General features: G+C 40.8%; 2 protein-coding genes across 2 annotated transcripts in view; both read left to right on the plus strand.

Moving 5' to 3' along the window:
- LOC105012803 (NLR family CARD domain-containing protein 3-like) overlaps positions 1–19143 on the plus strand; it is a 101545-nt gene that overhangs the window by 73338 nt on the left and 9064 nt on the right. The window contains exon 10 of the mRNA XM_034295674.1: positions 16549–16722. Coding sequence (XP_034151565.1) covers positions 16549–16722 — 174 coding nt within the window. The remainder of the gene's footprint in view (positions 1–16548; positions 16723–19143) is intronic.
- LOC106024499 (NLR family CARD domain-containing protein 3-like) lies at positions 3–16340 on the plus strand. Its single transcript, XM_034295477.1, has 7 exons — positions 3–83; positions 726–892; positions 4410–4542; positions 13448–13564; positions 13872–13932; positions 14077–14302; positions 14551–16340. The coding sequence occupies exons 2-7, from the start codon at positions 814–816 to the stop codon at positions 16338–16340; spliced, it is 2406 nt and encodes an 801-aa protein (XP_034151368.1). The 5' UTR covers positions 3–83; positions 726–813.

Here is a 19143-nt window from a genome sequence, read left to right on the forward strand (position 1 = left end):
AAATCGAAAGTAAAATTTTTTGTTGTTCCAGGCTCCATTTTGAGACATCGCAGCAAAAACAGAAGGGATGATACATTAATAACGTAAGTATTTCAAGCACAAATAATATTTTTGAAAATGAAAATTTTAGAAAATGAAAATTGAATAACAGAAGTGAGATATCACTAATTATTTTACTTGGGCTTTAAAAGTAATGATGGTGTAGGCCTAACTGCCTATGTCAGCAGACGAATAATTACTGTCGTGTACTCTCATTTGATCTCTTTTATGAGTAAAATGTAGAAAAGGTGCAAAATGCCCCTCCATATGGGGTAATATTTATCAAAATCATTCTATCAATGTAATCTACAGTATCTCACAAAAGTGAGTACACCCCTCACATTTTTGTAAATATTTGATTATATCTTTTTATGTGAAAACACTGAAGAAATGACACTTTGCTAGAATGTAAAGTAGTGAGTGTACAGCTTGTATAACAGTGTAAATTTGCTGTCCCCTCAAAATAAGTGAGTACACCCTTAAGTGAAAATGTCCATGTTTGTTAACAATCAGGCCCGTCGCGACAAGGCAAGCAAACCAAGCAATTGCTTGGGGCCTCGAGCTGGCCTGGGGCCCCAAGACAACGACTGGTTGAGAATAAATGCAACGACAAACTGTGCCCCTTTGATAGTCAATGCAATGCAGTAAAGTGCAATGACACTGTTATTATTGGGATCCCCCTCAAGGGGGCCCCTCTCACTACTAGTCGCTGACAGCAGCCAGCCAACCACGTGATCTCTGCTGCCGGCAAAATACAAAACCTCGGCAGTCATCATGAAGCGGATTTATGCTTCTGGAAGCCAGAAACGAAAGAAGAGAAAGGAAGAGGAGGATAAGAAAAAACAAGATAGTGGTAAGTAATAATTTACACTGGATAACATAGCTCTACTTGTCTTGTGCAAATGATGTAATTTTTTAAGCGTTGGTAGTTGTGAAAGCAGCTGCATCCTAAATATCAAAATATGGAAATGCTATTGCTTACATATCTTTTCGGTAACACTTTATAATAACCATCATTAATAGATGGTAAATTGTTAGTTATTTAATCTTTAGTTTGTCATTTAACTGTTAGCAAACCGATCGTTTTACTTAATAAATACTTTGTAAATCATCTACACGTTATTTACCAGAAAGAGGCAGAGGAACATGATTTTTTCATAGCTTATCTTAATGTGCTAGGCTTTGGGTGCGTGTGGGGGGGCCTCCATGTCCATTTTGCTTGGGGCCCCCAAATTCCTTCAAACGGCCCTGTTAACAATGTGAAAGTATTAAGTTAAAAACATTAAATCAATAATATTCAGCAATTCATTCAATATCAGTGCCAATTGACAGGCCTATTATTTTAGCTGTTAATATATGCTCAGTAAACTAGCCATTAAACTAAAAACTACTTATACTAAGCTATATCTTGAACTTCTGTTATATTTCAGCACATTTTGTGCTACAATTTTGTTATAATTTTCTCCATGGTAAAATACTCCCCAGAGCATTTTGTCCCAAGAGAGAGGGGGCGTTTAGCCCCAAACATGATCACCACAAAAACCAGCATTACTATAAAAAAAGTTTCCTTTTTTTCTCTGACCAATTGGATTACTCATCCTAAGATTTTCCTACAAACATAACAAAAATCAGTTTAGAGATCTAACTTCATCACATCACATGACAATGTTTTCTAAAAAACGTTTGGTGGTTTGGGTGGAGAATTACGGGGGTTTAACCCAGGGAGATGTTTAACCCCAAGCCACCTTATGTGTTTACTCTAACTGGTCTAGATATTGTGTATCACTAGAGTTTACAGTCTTGATCTAGGAAATGTGTTTCCGTGATGTTTTCAGGTCTAAGCAAAGAGAAGAGAGAGTCTATGCCTCCAAAATTAGAAAAGGGCACTCAGTCTAAAATGAGTCTGTTGCGGGTTCTGAGATGTTGCCTGGTTCTTGTTCGGAGTCGTAGTGGTTGGATGAAACGTTGCTTTACGTTTAAGTATTGATCTACGGATAATGCGGGTAGTGTATATTCTATTAATAGATTCAGAATGTTAATAGCTGTTTTCTTTATGTCACTTTGTTTACATTCCAACGAAGCGATTCGAATAAAACTTGTTTCAGATCTGTGAGCAGCATTAAAGAAACACTTCCGGGTCACGAAAATTAGGACATTTTAGGATAGTATCTTGCAGTGGATGGAGATTTGTGGGATGCACATCCAGGGCATGAAGATCCTGTTCCACCACATCCCAAAGATGCTCTATTGGGTTGAGATCTGGTGACTGTGGGGGCCATTTCAGTACAGTGAACTCATTGTCATGTTCAAGAAACCAATTTGAAATGATTCGAGCTTTGTGACATGGTGCATTATCCTGCTGGAAGTAGCCATCAGAGGATGGGTACATGGTGGTCATAAAGGGATGGACATGGTCAGAAACAATGCTCAGGTAGGCCGTGGCATTTAAACAATGCCCAATTGGCACTAAGGGGCCTAAAGTGTGCCAAGAAAACATCCCCCACACCATTACACCACCACCACCAGCCTGCACAGTGGTAACAAGGCATGATGGATCCATGTTAGGGGTGTAACGATTCATTTTAACAACGATTTGATTCGTATCACGATTTGTGGTTGTCGATACGATTCAATGCCGATATTGGTTCATTTAGAACAATACGATCCGAAACGATTCAGTGACTTGAAATTGTTTCAGTAACTTTTTAGCCAAAAATTCAACCAGTGTGACTGAAATAAATACCTGGATACTGGACAGTGCAGGTGAAGTTTCCTAGATTCCTGTTGTTTCTTGTAAGGGAATCAGGTATCAATTAATTATGGATATAAACAAACAAGTAAACAACAATTAATGGCAAATGCATTCACATTTTATTTGAATAAAGTGCAACCAACACTTTAGGTTGAATTAACAGGAAGTTAAAATGTTCTGCTCTCATTTTCAATATTCAATACATTTTGAATAAGTACAGTAAGTGCAACCAACATTTCAACAGTAGGTTTACCTGCTACTTCTGCTTTTGTTTTTCAACATAAAAATACTACTATATTAATATCAAAAATAAAATGCAACCAACATTTCTTCAGGTTGAATTAACAGTAGGTTTACCTCCTACTTTTGCTGTTGTTTATCAACATAGAAATAATACAGTATTAATATCAAGAATGAAGTGCAACCAACACTTTCCACACACTGAACCGCAATGGTGGCTTGATAATTTCTCGCTCGTCGGCTTCTCCTCTGCCATCTGCCATGCTATATTTTGTTGTCTTTGCGCTACTGCTGGCGCGGGGAGATGACGTCACGGATAGGCAGACTGAATCGAGTAACGTCTATCAAGTAAAGTTTAAAAGTGTTAAGAAAAAACATTAATATAAAGTCTGACGTGCTTAAATCCAATGGGTTATTTCCTAGTATCGATACAATCGATTGATTACATTTTAAAACAATGTTAGATCGATATATGTCGTCCGGAAGGCCAACTTGCTGAGCACAGATCGATGTAGTTGGATCATAGGAATATAAATTGATACATCGATGTAGTAGATGGATCGTTACACCCCTAATCCATGTTCTCATTCTGTTTACGCCAAATTCTGACTCTACCATCTGAATGTCTCAAAAGAAATCAAGACTCTTTAGACCAGGCAACATTCTTCCAGTCTTCAACAGTCCAATGTTGGTGAGCTTGTGCAAATTGTAGCCTCTTTTTCCTATTTGTAGTGGAGATGAGTGGTTCCCGGTGGGGTCTTCTGCTGTTGTAGCCCATCCGCCTCATGGTTGTGCGTGTTGTGCCTTCACAAATGCTTTGCTGCATACCTCGGTTGTAACGAGTGGTTATTTCAGTCAAAGTTGCTCTTCTATCAGCTTGAATCAGTCGGCCCATTCTCCTCTGACCTCTAGCATCAACAAGGCATTTTTGCCCACAGGACTGCCGCATACTGGATGTTTTTCCCTTTTCACACCATTCTTTGTAAACCCTAGAAATGGTTGTGCGTGAAAATCCCAGTAACTGAGCAGATTGTGAAATACTCAGACCGGCCCGTCTGGCACCAACAACCATGCCACGTAAAAAATTGCTTCAATCACCTTTCTTTCCCATTCTGACATTCAGTTTGGAGTTCAGGAGATTGTCTTGACCAGGACCACACCCCTAAATGCATTGAAGCAACTGCCATGTGATTGGTTGATTAGATAATTGCATTAATGAGAAATTGAACAGGTCTTCCTAATAATCCTTTAGGTGAGTGTATGTTCACAGCATTTGTTTATCTTGTGCTTATACCCAAAATAAAGCCAAAGGAGTTAGACTGCCTCCAAGGGGGATGTGTATTGCAATGAGTGAAAATGTATAACTATTCTGACCTAGCCTGCTGCTACTCAACAAGGAGCACCAGACCAGTGCCCCAGAGCTCCTGTCCAAGAGAACGAAGGCTCTCCACCACAAGGATTCCACCCATGGCAGAGTTAAAAGACAGGGATGGTGACATGAACATTTTGTGGTAAGAACATCACTTGCATGCCCTCTGGTTTATTGGTGGTTTACCAATAGTACAAAAAACTCTAGTACAATAGTACCAATAGTACAAAAATTGTACTATTGATTTACCTTTTGGGGTAAATAACGGTTATTAGATTGACCTTTTGGGGTAAATAACGGTTATTAGAATGATCCCAAAATGTTTTAATTAAAGCAAAACTTCATATGGTTTACCCTGCTTTTTATCAAACAAACAAAAAAAATTCCTTTTTATCCCACACTGTCATATAGGTTTCTCACACGTTTGTTGTGATGTATTCTTAATTGTAGCTGAGTGTGCTGATTTCAGAGACATAAAACACGTCATGATACACATTACAGAAATGCCTGTAGAAGACAAAATGTCAAAGTAGTGAAATACGGTCAAAAAACTCTTAGATCTGAGAGTGTTTTAAAAGGAAAGGTTTCTGGCCTCTCAGGACTCCTCTGACGCTCTGCGGTTCTGACAGCTGGGGTCCTGGCTTGGCTTTTTTTTTTTGCTGCTTCTGGGTCTTGATAGTCTGGGGGAGGAAAGGAAAAACCTCAGAGCGAGCAGAGGCACCAGGAGGCTGAGAGACCAAGGGGTAGCAGATGGCACTTTCCTGTGCTCTGCTTGTTTTTGGCAGGGATTCTTGGGTCCCTCTCGGATCTGTTTATCTTTGGAGACCTTAAAGCCAGCAGTCTGTTTTCTGGTCAGGCTATCAGTTCCTCTCTTGGGGCCTCATTGTAAGCTTCATAGGAAAAAGGAGTTTGACCGGAGGAGCATTTAATCACCCTCTTAAAACAACGTTAGTATTTCCACCAAACCGTAATAGTAATTAGGCAAAAATACATGCATATGCAAGTTACAAGCATGAAATGATCACACACAAAGACAAGGGGAGCAGAGGGAACATACAGTATCTCACAAAAGTGAGTACACCCCTCACATTTTTGCTAATATTTTATTATATCTTTTCATGTGACAACACTGAAGAAATGACACTTTGCTACAATGTGAAGTAGTGAGTGTACAGCTTGTATCAATCAGTGTAAATTTGCTGTCCCCTCAAAATAACTCAACACACAGCCATTAATGTCTAAACCACTGGCAAAAGTGAGTACACTCCTAAGTGAAAATGTCCAAATTGGGCCCAATTAGCCGTTTTCCCTCCCCAGTGTCATATGACTCGTTAGTGTTACAAGATCTCAGGTGTGAATGGGGAGCAGTTGTGTTACATTTTATGTCATCGCTCTCACACTCCCTCATACTGGTCACTGGAAGTTCAACATGGCACCTCATGGCAAAGAACTCTCTGAAGATCTGAAAAAAAGAATTGTTGCTCTACATAACCGCTGTATGGCCTAGGCTATAAGAAGATTGCCAAGACCCTGAAACTGAGCTGCAGCACGGTGGCCAAGACCATACAACGGTTTAACAGGACAGGTTCCACTCAGAACATGCCCCCTAGTCATGGTCGACCAAAGAAGTTGAGTGCACATGCTCAGCGTCATATCCAGAGGTTGTCTTTGGGAAATAGACGTATGAGTGCTGCAAGCATTGCTGCAGATTTTGAAGGGGTGGGGGATCAGCCTGTCAGTGCTCAGACCATACGCCGCACACTCCATCAAGACCAGTGCCCTGCATGGCTGTCGTCCCAGAAGGAAGCCTCTTCTAAAGATGATGCACAAGAAAGCCCGCAAACAGTTTGTTGAAGACAAGCAGACAAAGGACATGGATTACTGGAACCATCTCCTGTGGTCTGATGAGACCAAGATAAACTTATTTGGTTCAGATGGTGTCAAGAGTGTGTGACGGCAACCAGGTGAGGAGTACAAAGACAAGTGTGTCTTCCCTACAGTCAAGCATGGTGGTGGGAGTGTCATGGTTTGGGGCTGCATGAGTGCTGCCGGCACTGGGGAGCTACAGTTCATTGAGGGAACCATGAATGCCAACATGTACTGTGACATACTGAAGTAGAGCATGATCCCTTCCCTTTGGAGACCGGGCTGCAGGGCAGTATGCCAACATGATAACGACCCCAAACACACCTCCAAGACGACCACTGCCTTGCTAAAGAAACTGAGGGTAAAGGTGATGGACTGGCCAAGCATGTCTCTAGACCTAAACCCTATTGAGCATATGTGGGGCATCCTCAAATGGAAGGTGGAGGAGCGCAAGGTCTCTAACATCCACCAGGTCAGTGATGTTGTCATGGAGGAGTGGAAGAGGACTCCAGTGGCAACCTGTGATGCTCTGGTGAACTCCACGCTCAAGAGGGTTAAGGCAGTGCTGGAAAATAATGGTGGCCACACAAAATATTGAGAATTCGGGCCAAATGTGGACATTTTCACTTAGGGGTGTACTCACTTTTGTTGCCAGCGGTTTAGACAATTAATGGCTGTGTGTTGAGTTATTTTGAGGGTACAGCAAATTTACACTGTTTTACAAGCTGTACACTCACTACTTTACATTGTAGCAAAGTGTCATTTCTTCAGTGTTTTCACATGTTTACACTGCACCTTTTTCTTTCCTTTCCAAAAAAGTTGAAAAGGAAAGTTTTTAGTGAGGAACAGAAGCGTTCAATTTGCAGTGGTCTCTTAATTTTAACCCTTCTGTTCCTCACGCAAAACTTCCCTTTTTTGACTTATTTGAAAAGGAAAGAAAAAGGTGCAGTGGTCTCAATTTTTTCAGGAGCTGTATATATACATGACTGTCATGATGACGATGAGAATCAGGTATGTGCAATTAACGAGACAGGAGTACAGGATGATATGATGAACTGGGTGGTGGTGGCCTGTGATGTCGCCCGCTGCAGGGGGGGACCAGGCAGCAGATGGAGCAGTCTTCATACTCCTGTATCAACCTTGCATACATTTCTAACTCAATTCTGGCATACTTGGATATCCTACAAAATGCGTGCGCACACAATTATTGGGATTTATAAGTTTGGCGTATGCAACACATTGCAACACATGTCCCCCCCACCCAACGCAAAATGTTGGCAAAATAAGCTCAATCGTTTGTGCTCTGTTTGTGCTGGTTTGTGCTGTTAACATTTTTGTTTGTGCTGCTATCGTTTTATAGATATTAAAGAATATTTTATAGGTCATTCTGCCCCCCAACATCCTCCAAAATCAATCAAAATAGTCTCATTTGTTTGTACTTTGTTTGTGCCAGTTTGTGTTGTTTTTTTTGTGCTGCTTCCGTATTTTATATATTAGACATTTAATTATTTGTGATGACGTCACTCAGCCCCCCAACATGCTACAAATTGAGTCAAATAAGTTTCCTTTGTTTGTGCTGGTTTGTGCAGTTAAAATATTAGTTTGTGCTGATGCAGCGTTTTATATATTCAACATTTCATTTTAGATGTCAACATCCCCCGAGCTCCAAACTGCCTCAAAATAGGCTCAAGCGAAGTACGCATTATGAATTATTCCAAATAGACGAAAACTTCACAGGCTAAGCCGTTAGTATCTACATTATAGTAAGCCTGAACAGTTTATGGTTATATTGCGACTGTTTCTGCTGGATTTTCGAAGTACGCATTTGGGCATGTGTTTTAGGTCAGGATAGACAAACAGGTGCTGGCTTAACAACGTAGTTACGTTATAGTAAGCCTTAACTGAAACTGTATACGGTTATATTGCGACTGTTCAGGATAGAGACAAGAGGCTATACTGACACCTGGCAAATGTGGTGTAATGGTTAACATCACAACCTTTCACGTGGGCAACATTTTCTATTGCAGGCTGGCTGAACTAGGCTTGCCCTGGTTTTTTGTTTTATTATAAGGTAAGTTGTCACCAGCCCCCCAACATCCTCAAGAAGTAAAGAAGTAAGGTAATGTGGCATAACAAAACTTTGTTTTTACTAAAGGAATTTTGATAATAACAAGATTACAGTGAGCGAAAAAATTATTTCATCCTCTGCTGATTTTGTACGTTTGCCCACTGACAAAGAAATTATCAGTCTATAATTTTAATGGTAGGTTTATTTGAAAAGTGAGAGACAGAATAACAACAACAAAATCCAGAAAAACGCCTGTCAAAAATTTTATAAATTGATTTGCATTTTAATTAGTGAAATAAGTATTTGATCCCCTCTCAATCAGAAAGATTTCTGGCTCCCAGGTGTCTTTTATACTGGTAAAGAGCTGAGATTAGAAGCACACTCTTAAAGGGAATGCTCCTAATCTCAGCCGGTTACCTGTATAAAAGACACCTGTCCACAGAAGCAACCAATCAATCAGATTCCAAACTCTCCACCATGGCCAAGACCAAAGAGCTGTCCAAGGATGTCAGAGACAAGATTGTAGACCTACACAATGCTGGAATGGGCTACAAGACCATCGCCAAGCAGTTGGTGAGAAGGGGACAACAGTTGGTGCGATTATTTGCAAATGAAAGAAACACAAAAGAACTGTCAATCTCCCTCGTTCTGGGGTTCCATGCAAGAGTTGCAATGATCATGAGAACGGTGAGGAATCAGCCCAGAACTACACAGAAGGATCTTGTCAATGATCTGAAGGCAGCTGGGACTATAGTCACCAAGAAAACAATTGGTAACACACAACGCCATGAAGGACTGAAATCCTGCAGCGCCCACAAGATCCCCCTGCTCAAGAAAGCACATTTACAGGCCCGTCTGAAGTTTGCCAATAAACATCAGAATGATTCAGAGGAGAACTGGTTGAAAGTGTTGTGGTCAGATAAGACCAAAATCGAGCTCTTTGGCATCAACTCGCCGTGTTTGGAGGATGAGGAATGCTGCCAATGACCCCAAGAATACCATCCCCACCGTCAAACATCGAGGGAGAAACATTATGCTTTGGGGGTGTTTTTCTGCTAAGGGGACAGGACAACTTCACCGCATCAAAGGGACGATGGACGGGGCCATGTACCATCAAATCTTGGCTGAAAACCTCCTTCCCTCAGCCAGGGCATTGAAAATGGGTCGTGGATGGGTATTCCAGCAGGACAATGACCCAAAACACACAGCCAAGGCAACAAAGGAGTGGCCAAATGTCACCATCGGAACCATAAAGACTTAGAGAAGATCTGCAAAGAGGAGTGGGACAAAATCCTGAGATGTGTGCAAACCTGGTGTCCAACTACAAGAAACGTCTGACCTCTGTGATTGCCAACAAGGGTTTTGCCACCAAGTAACAAGTCAAGTTTTGCAGAGGGGTCGAATACTCATTAAAATGCAAATCAATTTATAATATTATTGACATGCGTTTTTCTGGATTTTTATGAGAGACAGAATAACAACACTGTTCAAATAAACCTACCATTAAAATTATAGTCTGATCATTTCTGTCAGTGGGCAAATCCCCATTATTTTGTCATTTGCATTATGATTAAAGAAACACAAAATAAGTGTCAATGTCCTTCTGTCTGAGGCTCCATACAAGATCTCGCCTTGTGGTGTTGCAACGATCATGAGAACGGTGAGGAATCAGCCCAGAACTACACGGTAGAATCTTGTCAATGATCTTAAGGCAGCTGGGACCATAGTCACCAAGAAAACAATTGGTCACACACTACGCCGTGAAGGACTGAAATCCTGCAGCACCCGCAAGGTCCCCCTGCTCAAGCACATGTACAGACACATCAGAAGTTTGCCAATGAACGTCTGAATGATTCAGAGGAGAACTGGGTGAATGTTTTGTGGTCAGATGAGCCCAAAATCAAGCTCTTTGGCATCAACTCAACTAGCAGTGTTTGGAGGAGGAGGAATGCTGCCAATGACCCCAAGAACACCCAAAACACATGGCCAATGCAACAAAGGAGTGGCTCAAGAAGAAGCACATTAAGGTCCTGGCGTGGCCTAGCCAGTCTCCAGAACTTAATCCCATAGAAAATCTGTGGAGGGAGCTGAAGGTTCGAGTTGCCAAATGTCAGACCCGGAACCTTAATGACTTGGAGAAGATCTGCAAAGAGTAGTGGGACAAAATCCCTCCTGATATGTGTGCAAACCTGGTGGTCAACTACAAGAAACGTCTGACCTCTGTGATTGCCAACAAGGGTTTTGCCACCAAGTACTAAGTCATGTTTTGCAGAGAGGTCGAATACTTATTTCACTCATTAAAATACAAATCAATTTATAACATTTTTGACATGTGTTTTTCTGGATTTTTTTTGTTGTTCTGTCTCTCACTGTTCAATTAAACCTACCATAAAAATTATAGACTGATCGTTTCTTTGTCAGTGGGCAAACGTACATAATCATCAGGGGATAAAAAAAAAAATCCTCACTGTAATTGATATCCAGTTTTACTTCCAAAAGCGAAATACATGTCTTCCTCAAACAAACAAGCAAGATTATATTACCTTTTAAAGAGAATCAACATTTTTGCTGCTTTTTAAAATAAGCTATACTAGTGGCTTTTGTTAAGGAACGTGGTAACATATTCCATTGAGTGGTGGTCCTGTACCAAACAATTATATGTATTGCACAAGTTCTAGGTGAAGGAACTACTATGTTACCATGTGTCACCTGTCTGGTAATTTGATTGTGTCTGTCATTAACATATACAATCTTAGGGTATAAGCTTTTAGGCCTAGCTTGAGTACAAATGTTTCTAAAGATAACTAGGAGATTACTTAGAAAGTTGTACTCTACTCTTAGCCAGGAAAGAACATTATGCATGCCCTCAACACTCACACTGGATGAACAGCTTTATTCTGCATAAGTTGAAGCTTCTCTTCAACAATGCAACAATGCATCTCTTTGTTGCACTCGACCAAACCACCAAATAATAGTCCAGATGAGACAAGACCAGCACCTGTACAGTTGTGGCCAAGAGTTTTGAGACTGACACAAACATTAATTTTCACAACGTCTGCTGCTTCAGTGTTTTTATGTCATTTTTGTCAGATGTTACTATGGTATAACCCATTTTTGCATAATCATTGCTTGGAGTTTGTCAGAATTTGTGGGTTTTTGTTTGTGCACCTGCCTCTTGAGGATTGACCACAAGTTCTCATTGGGATTAAGGTCTGGGGAGTTTCCTGGCCATGGACCAACATTTTTGATGTTTTGTTCCCTTAACCACTTATCACTTTTGCCTTATGGCAAGGTTTTCCATCATGGTGGAAAAGGCATTGTTCGTCACCAAAATGTTCTAGGATGGTTGGGAGAAGTTGCTTGTGGAGGATGTGTTGGCACCATTCCTTATTCATGGCTGTGTTGTTCTGAGGCAAAATTGTGAGTGAGCCCACTCCCTTGGCAGAGAAGCAACCCCACACATGACTGATGGTAGCACTCACCTGGTCTTCTCCGGACAAAAAAAATTCTGGGTTGCCCCAAACAATCCGAAAGGGGATTCATCAGACAAAATGAGTTCACTCCAATCCTCAGCAGTCCAATCCCTGTACCTTTTGCAGAATATCAGTCTGTCCCTGATGTTTTTCCGGGAGAGAAGTGGCTTCTTTGCTGCCCTTCTTGACACCAGGCCATCCTCCAAAAGTCTTTGTCTCCCTGTGCGTGCAGATGCACTCACACCTACCTGCTGCCATTCCTGAACAAGCTCTGGACTGGTGGTGCCCCCCGATCCCGCGGCTAAATCAACTTTAGGAGACAGTCCTGGCGTTTGCTGGACTTTCTTGGGCGTGCTGAAGCCTCCTTTTTTGGGATTAAGTAAATTAATTTGCAATTAATTGCAGTTCATTGGATCACTCTTCATAACATTCTGATGTATATGTGAATTGCCATCATAAAAACTGAGGCAGCAGACTTGTAATTCTCAAACCTTTGGCCACGACTGCATAACCTGTCTTAATGAGTGATCAGTCACGAAATGAGCACGCCTCCTAGTGACAGATCGTGCCCTTCCCATTTTAACTACAATCTTATCAATATAACTAGACCAGGTAAGCTGTTCGTCCAGGGTGACACCTAAAAACTTCTTGGACCTGCTCCAGAGCCATACCCTTCAGTGACAACTCACTCCTCAATGCATAAGATGAACCAAAGATAAAACACTTAGTTTTAGATGTATTTAGCACAAGCTTATTATTTTCCCCCCAATTAGAGACACATTCCAGTTCACTTTGCAGAACTTCATTTAGTTAATCTTGACTGTCAGTGAACTTATAATAAATGTTGAATCATCAGCGTACATTTTCACATCTGCTCTGTTCAAAACAATTTAGAGCATTAGTAAAAACTGTGAAGAGGAGAGGACCCAGGCAACTTCCTTGGGAACCCCACATTCTAAATTCCCTAGCTGAAAAACTACTATTAAACACACTGTATACTGTTAGTCAAGTAACTATTCATCCAGGTAACTGCATTTGCAGTATGCCTGATGTGTGTTCAGTAATAGTTCATGGTCAGTGACATAAAGTCAAGCACTAAAGTCAAGCAAGACCGCACCAACCAATTTTTATGTATCGAAAATATATCAGATATCAGCAGCAGAATAAATCTGTCGTGTACAGAAACATATTTCCTGCTTAAACACGAGCAAAGGCCCTAACGGTGCTTCAACATATAACATGTAATGACCAGAAACTTACTGGCATAGCAACTGAATAGAGTGCCTCTTGGTTTTATAAGTGAATAATTTGGTCTCTGCTATGAGTAAAATGTTTAATAGGAGAAAGGGATTTGTTTTTGGTAGGTATGTGTTTACTCAATGTATTGTCATTATTTTCAGTTTGTGTCTGATCCAGATACTGTGTCTCTCTGTAGTCTACAGTGTTGATTCGGGAAGTGTTTCCATGATGTGTTTACAGCTCTAAGCGGAGAGAGGAGACTTTCTAAGCCTCTAAAATCTGGGGAGGGCACCGCCTAAAACATGAGGAGATAAAGAAGAGGAACCGTGCCTCTAAAATTATCCTCTCTGTGAATCATGACAGCAAAGCCAAAGCCAATATTTGTCTCTATTCTTTTCAAGCCCAATTCAACAAGAGGGACCAGACTCCCCTGCACCCAGCTGTGTGTCCATGAAGACGGACAAGTCTATGGAGGAGCCCAATAACTTCAGAGAGGGATACTTTTCTACTGAACAAAGGTAAGAAGTCATGGATCATGGTCACTGATTGTCAACATTGTCTCTTATATGTTTAACTGGTTGCCCATTATCTGACGCCATGACATCAGGTAGGGTCATGACCTGTTCTGAGGCACAATGCATAGTAGCAGTTATGTTAGAAGATGTGCATGAACATGAGAACATGAGCCACTTTAGGTTCTTTGTAACAAGTGAGTGTTGTTGGTCTCGTCTCAACCAGCAGGGGAAGCTACAAGCTTTAGTGGCTGCTCCACATGCTAATTTCACACACTGTAAAGTGTAGATTAATGTCATGTTTTGTCCACAGAGACCCACAGGAGAGATCAGAGTCTGGGAGTCATCAAAAACACCTTTCCTCCATATTCAGTGTATGTGGTCCTCTTATGTACATTTGTTAATTTACTTCAAGTAAAGTTAAACTGAAAATCATTCATGAATTGGTTAAAATTGTTTTGCTATTTAATTAACTTTGATTCACTATGATATGAACATTTTCACTTTGCCTCTTTCAGTTACTTGAACAAAATATAATGACCTTTTTGAAGAAGGAGTTGAAGAGTTTCCAGACAATGCTGAGTACAGATTTCCCAGAAGGCTTTGAGAGTAAGAAGAAGGATGAGGATGGTGTGGACCCTGAAGATGAGAAGGAGAGCAGTGCCAAAGAGTGGGTTCGGAAGATTATACTGAATTTCCTGAGGAACATGAACCAGAAGGACCTTGCTGACAGACTAGAGATAAGTAAGTTGTCTGAATGTTTCACTGTTGAATTTTTCATTATGAGGGACATGTAAAAGCTATATGTAGCTGTTTAACTCAATATTAATGTAGCAACCTTAAGACAACCCCTGGGGACCTCTTCTAGTAATGATGTGTTGAATAATTTAACATAGATGACAGAAAGGGTGAAAAGACAGAATATTATAATACAATTGTATAACACTGTCATTGTTTAAAAAAACAATTATTTATATTATTTCCTCATTCAGTTCAGATTGCTGGGATATGTCCTGAACTCAAATTTAACCTGAAGAAGAAGTATCAGTGCCTATTTGAGGGTATTGCTAAACAAGGGAAACCAACACCTCTCCATAAGATCTACACAGAGCTCTACATCACAGAGGGTGGAAAGGGAGATGTCAATAATGAACATGAGGTGAGACAGATTGAGACAGCAACTAAGAAAAAAGCAAGACCAGAAAAAGCAATCAAATGTAATGACATCTTCAAACCGCTACCTGGACAAGACAAACCTATCAGAACTGTGCTGACAAAGGGAATCGCAGGAATTGGAAAAACAGTCTCTGTGCAGAAGTTCGTACTGGATTGGGCTGAAGGAAAAGCCAATCAGGATGTCCAATTTGTATTTTCCCTCCCTTTTAGGGAGCTGAATTTGATGAAAGGGGAAGAACTCAGTTTGATTAAACTCATCAACCATTTCTCAATCGAAACCACAAAAGCAAGAATCTCTAAATACAGCGAATACAAAGTTCTGTTCATCTTTGATGGTCTGGATGAGTGTCGGCTGCCCCTTGACTTCCAGAACAACAAGAGCTGTTGTGATGTGACAGAGTCAACCTCAGTGGATGTGCTGCTGACAAACCTCATCAAGGGAAATCTGCTTCCCTCTGCTCTCCTCTGGATAACTACCAGACCTGCAGCAGCCAATGAGATCCCTTCAGGGTGTGTTGACCAGGTGACAGAGGTGAGAGGGTTCAATGACCCACAGAAAGAGAAGTACTTCAGGAAGAGATTCAGAGATGAGGAATTGGCCAGCAGAATCATCTCACACATAAAGACATCAAGGAGCCTCCACATCATGTGTCACATACCAGTCTTCTGTTGGATCGTTGCTACAATCCTTGAGTACATGTTGACTACAGATGATAAAGTAGAGCTGCCAAAGACCCTAACAGACATGTACTCACACTTCCTTGTGTTTCAGTCCAAACAAAGGAATGTAAAGTATGATGGGAAAAAAGAGACAGATCCACACTGGAGTAAAGAGAGAATTCTAACACTGGGAAAACTGGCTTTTCAACAGCTACAGAAAGGCAATCAGATTTTCTATGAAGAAGACCTGAAAGAGTGTGGCATTGATATCAATGAAGCATCAGTGTACTCAGGAGTCTGTACACAGATCTTTAAAGAGGAATGTGGGCTGAACCAGGACAAGGTGTTCTGTTTTGTCCATCTTAGCATTCAGGAGTTTCTAGCTGCGGTATATGTGTTTCTCTCATTCAACAACAACAATGAGAACCTAATGGATGAACAACAATCAACAGACAGGAATGTTTCTGAGCAGTTAAGAGACCAAGTCACATTCTACAAGACTGCTGTGGATAAAGCCTTACAGAGTAAGACTGGACACCTGGACCTATTTCTCCGCTTCCTTCTGGGTCTCTCACTGGAGTCAAATCAGAAGAATTTACGAGGTCTACTGACAAAGACCAGAAACAGCTCACAGAGCCATGAAGAAACCGTCAGGAACATCAAGGAGAAAATCAGAGATAATCCCTCTTCAGAGAGGTGCATCAATCTGTTCCACTGTCTAAATGAACTGAATGACCATTCTCTAGTGGAGGAAATCCAAAGATATCTGAGTACAGGAAGTGTCTCTGCAGTAGGACTTTCATCTGCACAGTGGTCAGCTCTTGCCTTTGTGTTACTGACTTCAGAAGAGGAGATTGATGTGTTTGACCTGAAAAAATACTCCACATCAGAGGAAGGTCTTCTGGGGTTGCTGCCAGTTATCAAAACCTGCAGAATTGCTCTGTAAGTACAGTTATGTACAAACATACACACATTAACAATCTAACATCTACCGTATATTTACTGACTGACAACATTAATGATTTTCTGTACAGGACTTCTAGTATTCTAGCGTCATATATAGGCATCTTCAGTTTAAAAAAAAGAGTTGACATGACAATGATGTTATTCTGAACTTTTCTTCTGTTTGTGACATCATGATATTCTCTCTCCAGACTGTCAGGTTGTGGAATCACTGAGGAAGGCTGTTCTTCACTGGTCTCAGCTCTGAAGTCAAACCCCTCACACCTGAAAGAACTGGATCTGAGTCACAATGACTTGATGGATACGGGAGTGGAGAAGCTCTCTGCTCTGCTGAAGGACCCAGGATGTAGACTGGAGACTCTGAGGTGAGTGAAAATAAATATCAACTGAACTAACAACATAACAGAGGGGCAACACAACCAAAGGGAAATCCACCTGTTCCCACCTCCACCTTGTCTGAGCTACCCACAGGTCCAAGCCTTGAACTTCCCCATCTTCAGGAATTGCCTGGTTGCAGTCTAGTGTTGCAGATTATTCTTTTCTACTTCTCTGGTTCGTGGGTCCGCTTGATTCTAATTTCTCAAATATACATACTCCAGGAAATCAGCACTTTAATTCTAAATAGTTTATTACAAGCTTGTAGATGATACACAGACAAAGTACACTCTCCAAAGTGCACTTTCCTTGGTGTGACAAAGAAACACATTTTGATGGGCCCCTTACATTTTCTTCTAACATCTGGTTCTCATCTTACTGGTACAAGTTTTAGGAACATAAGAGGCATAAGCTAAATAACATCCATATATGGGTCTGGGTCCAAATGGAGAAAAAGGTATAGCTGGTAAGAGTTCTGGTGAAGAGGGGAACAAGGTATAGCTGTAATTGGTCCCAAGTCCCCAGATGTCCTTTCCACATGTTCCCCCAACTCCTAGCAAGCAAGTTTATTTATATAGCACAATTCATACATACAGTGGGGAGAACAAATATTTGATACACTACCGATTTTGCAGGTTTTACCACTTACAAAGCATATAGAAGTCTGTAATTTTTATCATAGGTACTTTTCAACTGTGAGTGACGGAATCACATTTTATGATTTTTAAGTAATTAATTTGCATTTTATTGCATGACATAAGTATTTGATACATCAGAAAAGCAGAACTTAATATTTGGTACAGAAACCTTTGTTTGCAATTAAAGAGAACCTATGTTTCCTGTAGCTCTTGACCAGGTTTGCACACACTGCAGCAGGGATTTTGGCCCAATACTCCATACAGACACCAACATAGAACCGGAGTGATGTGCTCTGTTGTCTTGGTCCTGGTTAACATTCTAACTGCAGCATTCTGAATGAGCTGCAGTTGTTTTACAGTCTTTTTGGGGAGTCCAGTTAAGAGGCCATTACAGTAGTCAACCCTACTAGAGATAAAATCATGGATGAGCTTCTCTCGGCCTTTTTGGGGCACCTTAGAGGAACGACAACAGAACAAGAAAACCAGAGACAAGAAAACTATTGTTATTAGCAACACACTCCTTCAGATGAAGAAGTCAGAGAACCAGCAGCACAAGTGGAGGACAATTATGAATGCACATAACAAATTAAAGACATCAAAAGATGCTACCTCATCAACAGCCCCACCACCACCTTAGGCAACTTAGCTTACATCAGGCATTTGTCTGTGTAGAATTTTACTCCACATGGTCAACAAGTGAGGCTGAGGGAGCAACTGCACATCTGGAGGGACAGATGATATTCAAGGTGGATGGAAAATGAAGTCTTATCCTCAGTTGCCATCCCAGTTTTTTCCATTGGTGCTTTTCCACTGCATGGTACCGGCTTGACTCAACTCACCTCGCCTTGCCTTGTTTACAGTAGGCTACTACCAGTGTAAACGCTGCCTTGTGTACAGTAGGTTACTACCGGTATAAACGCTGCCTTGTTTACAGTAGGCTACTACCGGTATAAATGCTGCCTTGTGTACAGTAGGCTACTCTTGAGTCAGTCGACAGGGTATTATAGACGGCAATTAACAACTATTTTTATTCTTCACCTCAGAATTGCAATAAAACAAGTTAACACAGTCCCACTTCTATCTAACCTGCTTTGGTTCAATATCCAAACTAGTCTACACTCAGCCCAGAGTGGATCAGCAAACCCTTTTCACTAATTCACTATTCACTAAGCATTCAGTACATCCAAATAATAGCCTAAATTATAAAACAGATGGCTGTTGACCACAAGAATTGAGGACCCATAACTCAATCAATTCTGTTGCATTTCACATAGTCATTCACGATTCTCTGATCCGTTATTTTTCAATTTTATCAACGACCATTAACTAATGTTATTCTCCCTATCCAAACAATGTCAGCATTTCCACACACTCACACACACACACACACCTCCAAAACCCCTTTTTTTTACCTTTGTCAATCAATCTCACCTAGCCGGAGCTGGACTTGGTTAAAGGAAGAATATCTGTATTCTTTTAAAGAGCGGCTGATAGTTACAGTTTAGTTTGCCATACAGAGGTACCTTTTATTTACATTTTAGTCAAATTTTTATACAGCTCTGGAAAAAGTTAAGAGACCACTGCACCTTTTTCTTTCCTTTCCAAATCAGTTGAAAAGGAAAGTTGTGAGTGAGGAACAGAAGCATTCATTTTGCAGTAGTCTCTTAATTTTAACCCTTCTGTTCCTTACTGAAAACCGTCCTTCTCTACTTTTTTGGAAAGGAAAGAAAAAGGGGCAGAGGTCTCTCCGGAGCTGTATTATTAAAATATCCT

This window comes from Esox lucius, chromosome 11, assembly GCF_011004845.1.
Source record: "Esox lucius isolate fEsoLuc1 chromosome 11, fEsoLuc1.pri, whole genome shotgun sequence".
Classification (NCBI taxonomy): domain Eukaryota; kingdom Metazoa; phylum Chordata; class Actinopteri; order Esociformes; family Esocidae; genus Esox; species Esox lucius.